Source organism: Acanthisitta chloris, unplaced genomic scaffold (assembly GCF_000695815.1).
Source record: "Acanthisitta chloris isolate BGI_N310 unplaced genomic scaffold, ASM69581v1 scaffold22574, whole genome shotgun sequence".
Classification (NCBI taxonomy): domain Eukaryota; kingdom Metazoa; phylum Chordata; class Aves; order Passeriformes; family Acanthisittidae; genus Acanthisitta; species Acanthisitta chloris.
Genome location: NW_008667937.1, coordinates 1 through 4,580, shown reverse-complemented (window position 1 = coordinate 4,580; position 4,580 = coordinate 1). Strand labels below are relative to the sequence as shown.

The following is a 4,580-nucleotide window of genomic DNA, read 5'->3' as shown; positions in this document are numbered from 1 at the left end:
GGAATCCCTGGCTGTGTTTATCACCACAGATAGCAATGCTGTCACCTCTCCTGGCTGCAGGCACAGCCTTTGCATCCAACATAGAAGTTGGCTCAGGGGAGGATAAGGAGGAATCAGGAATTCGATTTATGGGGATATAAATTTCTTTTACACCCGATTTTCCTTTATGCATTGACTAAATGAAAATAATTAAAGTTAAATCTGTTTTGGGGAGGAAGTGAGAAGCAGCATGTGAGGCTGAACTCTGAGCTCCTTCTTCACATGTATTTACCTTGCAGGTGTTTGCAAATGGAAACAGAAAGTGCTTATGACTTGACTTGACAGTTTTCTAAAGGGCTGCAAAAGGTACCAGGAGAAGAGAGCAAAGATCAAACCAGAAAACAGTTTCAATAACTGTGTGTACATAAAATTAAACACACTTATTTGCAGTTAGCCAGAGTGGAAAAGCTGTTTTCTGTTTCCCAGGGGCAAAGCTGGTGCCAGAGTCACCTATGGGAGATCCAGGTGAGAAACCAGGTGAGGAGTTGGTGCTCTCTCCCCCAGAGCACCTGGAGCTGCTCGTGTGTGTGTGTGTGACTGTGCTGTGTGTTACTCTGTGCTGCTCCATGTGCCTCTCCAACGTGTGCCTGGGTGTGATCCCAGGAGCAGCACAGCCTTCCTGCCATCAGCAGCTGACCTCCTCCTCCTCCTCCTCCTCCTCCTCCTGTGAACCCCAGGCTGCCCCTGGAATGCTATTGATCCGAGGCATTACTCAGCAGCCTTTGCCATTGAAGGCAGCGCTTTCCCAGCTCCCGACACGTACCTCCGATCCCAGCCTTTCAGGGAGCACACACTCCCCACCTGCTCATCTGGGAGAAGGTCATTATCCTCAGGCTATTCACTGCCAGTGGAGCGTGCAAGAATAGCTGCTTCTCCCATTGTGCTGCACATCCCCAGGATTGGCTGTGGAGTGTGGGAAACGCCGCTGAGCCGCAGACCCACACACTGCCCTGGGCTGGCACCCTATAAATAGTGGGCAGAGGCAGCTTCCAGCAGCACGTTCCTCTTGGATTCCACTCTGAGCTCTCCCTTCCCTTCTCAGGACAGATGGCTCCCAGCACCGTTTTCCTGGAGCCTGACAACCTGCTGACACCAAAGGAGAAAAATAAAGTAAGTCCAGGCAGAGCTCTGGGCTGCCCTCGGAGCAGTTTGCAGCAGCTGAGAACTTGCCCCACGCTGTTTAGGAGCAGTGATGGGTGGCAAACAGCCCTGTGGAGCAGCAGGGAGAGGAGCCTTTAATAACTGGTCTCTTTTCCTTTGCCTTTCACAGCTGAGGAAACCAGTGGTGGAGAAAATGCGGCGGGACAGGATTAACAGCAGCATCGAGCAGCTGAAACTGCTCCTGGAGAAGGAGTTCCAGAGGCACCAGCCCAACTCCAAGCTGGAGAAGGCTGACATCCTGGAGATGACTGTCAGCTACCTGAAGCAGCAGAGCCAGCTGCAGATGAAGAGTGAGTATTGAACTTTGTTTCAGTCTCCAGCTCACTGCAAACCTGTGGCAGTTATGTGAACCTTGAGCCATGAACAACTGCTCTAAACTATTCCTTCTTCTCCCTCTTCTCTTCCTTTCTCTAGCTGCAGGATCCTTCCATAAAAGCTCCCAGTTTGACTTCAGAGAGGGCTATTCCAGGTGTTTGCAAGAAGCTTTCCATTTCCTCTCTCTCCACAAAGTCCGAACTGAAACACAGACCAAACTTTTAAGCCACTTCCAGAAGAACCAGTCAGCTGCTCCAGAGGTGTCCTTCTCCCCTGGGAATGCTGGAGCCCTGAAGCAAGTGTCTCCAAAGGACACCAGCCCTCTCTGGAGGCCCTGGTAGTCAGGGAGTCCTCACTGCACGGACCTGTGACAGTCCAGAGGAAGGATCTGACTGCATCGGATAGTCCAGCTCTGGTCCTCTCTGCTGTAGGGAATTTTCTTTCCCCCTGTATTTTATTTATGTGTGAAAAGAATGGCAAACTTTTGACTTCTTTTGACATCCTTTGGCAAAAGTTGAGGCATTCTGTTTAGTGTTGAGGCTGTGTAGGCACTGCTGCAGTGCTGCCCGGGCAGGGGCAATGTCTTCAGAATGAAGGAGAGTGTTTCTGTAAGTGCTGTGGGTGTGATGGGCAGGAATTGCTGTAGGAGAGACTTCTCTGACATTCCTTGTAAGAGCCATCAGCTTTGCTCTGGTTTGACTAGCGACTCTGGTTGGCTCAGTCACTCTGGAGGATAAATTTATTCCCTTTGGTTCATGCACACTTGGCTAAAATCAGTTTCCTTCTGTTTGCTTATAACTTGTACAGCATCAAAAATGGGTTTGGCTTTGGTTTTGATTCCTCCCCCATAGCCTTTTCATATTCCTGTATTTACAGTCTGAGGGATGAGCAGGAGTTAGAAAACTATGTGGAATATTTCTACTATTTGATGCTTTTTTCAATTTAGAAAAAGAGTATGTTATTGCTTTATGTTAAAGAAAAGGTAGTAGGTACCAGGCTCGATTTGTCAATGTTATACATTTTGGGTGTAAGCTATGCTTTTTCTAGCATTTTCATTACAATAATGATTTTTGTCTGTATTGAGTGGTTGAATTCCTGGTGGATGGTGTTTCTCCCAGTGCTGGGACTGCCCTATGGCTCACCTGCATACTGTGTATGCATCTCTGTGTGTAGAGAGCAATAAAATGCATTTGTGTGCAACTTCTGTCTGCTTCTCTCCCTCTGAGGGATGTGCAGCCACCTGCACCCCTGAGAAAGGTTAATGCCAGTCTTCTGAAGGAATGGGAGTTTTTGGAAAGCTCAGGGAGCTCACAGTTGTGTCTCCTCTGTATATCCTCTGACTCCCACCACGTGAGACAGCCCTAACCCCAAGGGATAAACAAGTGCTCCCATCACATAGATTCCCTCAGCTGAATCCTGTGGAGCCTTTCCTTAGTCACTGTCCCTGCTGTCCACACAAACTCCCCACATGAGCAGTTCAGCTGACTGGGGCTGCTGCTGTGCTTGCCCTGAGCTGTTGAGGTGTCATTGGAATTTTGAAATGCTAATAACTGAGTTTTTCCCCTCTGCAGTCAAATGCTTTTGCTACAGCGACTTTGAACGGCTGTGGGCTGAGAACACAATCCCTGACACTGCAGTTGAGCTGCTTTTAGCTGGTGACCATCATAAGCAGCCCCTGAGCTCACAGATCTGCTTGGCTGCACCCTGGGAGATCACTGCAGGAAACACTGCCCACTCGTTCTGAAATGAGCACAGTGCTGCCCTGTGGGGTTTTGATTTGCTTCGAAAAGACAGGGGGAAAAATCTGCATTTACATAAACTGCTTCCCTGCAGCACTCGAGGAACACTGACCCACATCAGCAGCAGTTTTAATACTCGTGGCAACAGCTGGTTTTCAATCCTGTCTGTGCTTTTGGTAATGCAAACATCTGCTGGGGAGTCAGAGCTGAACTGGGTCACACAGTGCTGGAGGTGCAGGAGGAACTGGGACCAGGCACAGCAGACTGGGCAGCTTGGTTTGGGGTCAGGTAGTGCCAGTCAGGCATCCCTGGTGTCCTTCTTCACCAGTGAGGTGTCTGCTGGTTAGTCCTGCACGTGTGTGAGCAGGATTTCATGGACAGAGACACAAATGTGGCCCCTAAGCTGCATTTTGAGGGGTTTCTGCCAGGATTTGAGGGGTTTGTGCAGGATTCATGGGGTGGGTTTGTTTGCCAGGTTTTGAGGTGCTTGTGCCAGGATTTGAGGGGTTTGTTCCAGGTTTTCGGGGGTGGATTTTTCAGGTTTTGAGGGACTGGTTTGCCAGGGTTTGAGGGGTTTGTGCCTGATTTTGAAGGGTTGGTTTGCCAGGATTTGAGGGGTTTGTGCCCGATTTTGAAGGGTTGGTTTGCCAGGATTTGAGGTGTTTGTGCCCGATTTTGAAGGGTTGGTTTGCCAGGATTTGAGGTGTTTGTGCCCGATTTTGAAGGGTTGGTTTGCCAGGATTTGAGGTGTTTGTGCCCGATTTTGAAGGGTTGGTTTGCCAGGATTTGAGGTGTTTGTGCCCGATTTTGAAGGGTTGGTTTGCCAGGATTTGAGGTGTTTGTGCCCGATTTTGAAGGGTTGGTTTGCCAGGATTTGAGGTGTTTGTGCCCGATTTTGAAGGGTTGGTTTGCCAGGATTTGAGGTGTTTGTGCCCGATTTTGAAGGGTTGGTTTGCCAGGATTTGAGGTGTTTGTGCCCGATTTTGGTTTGCAGGAATTTGAGGGGTTGGTTCCAGGTTTTCAGGGTGGATTTTTCAGGTTTTGAGGGACTGGTTTGCCAGGATTTGAGGGGTTTGTGCCCAATTTTGAAGGGCTTGTTTGCCAGGTTCTGAGGTGCTTGTTCCAGGATTTGAGGGTTTTGTTCCAGATTTTGAGGGGTTGGTTTAGCAGGACTTGAGGGGTTTGTGCCAGGTTTTCAGGGGTTGGTTTAGCAGGAGTTGAGGGGTTTGTCCCAGGTTTTCAGGGGTGGGTTCAGTAGGAATTGAGGGGTTTGTCCCAGGTTTTCAGGGGTGGGTTCAGGAGGATTTGGGGGGTTTGGGCCAGGTT

General features: G+C 49.3%; 1 protein-coding gene across 1 annotated transcript; it reads left to right on the top strand.

The window, feature by feature from the left end:
* The first annotated feature begins 1,086 nt into the window (after window positions 1–1,086).
* On the top strand, window positions 1,087–2,715 carry HES5 (hes family bHLH transcription factor 5). Its single transcript, XM_009072719.1, has 3 exons — window positions 1,087–1,149; window positions 1,310–1,490; window positions 1,615–2,715. Exons 1-3 carry the CDS (start codon window positions 1,087–1,089, stop codon window positions 1,854–1,856), a joined length of 486 nt encoding a protein of 161 aa, XP_009070967.1. The 3' UTR covers window positions 1,857–2,715.
* Window positions 2,716–4,580: the final 1,865 nt, after the last annotated feature.

Excerpts from the sequence above, each read along its gene's own strand:
- HES5 (XM_009072719.1), top strand. The coding sequence starts at position 1,087 with ATGGCTCCCAGCACCGTTTTCCTGGAGCCTGACAACCTGCTGACACCA. Across the intron at positions 1,150-1,309 it reads CACCAAAGGAGAAAAATAAA|CTGAGGAAACCAGTGGTGGA; the intron begins GTAAGTCCAGGC and ends TGCCTTTCACAG. Across the intron at positions 1,491-1,614 it reads GAGCCAGCTGCAGATGAAGA|CTGCAGGATCCTTCCATAAA; the intron begins GTGAGTATTGAA and ends TCCTTTCTCTAG.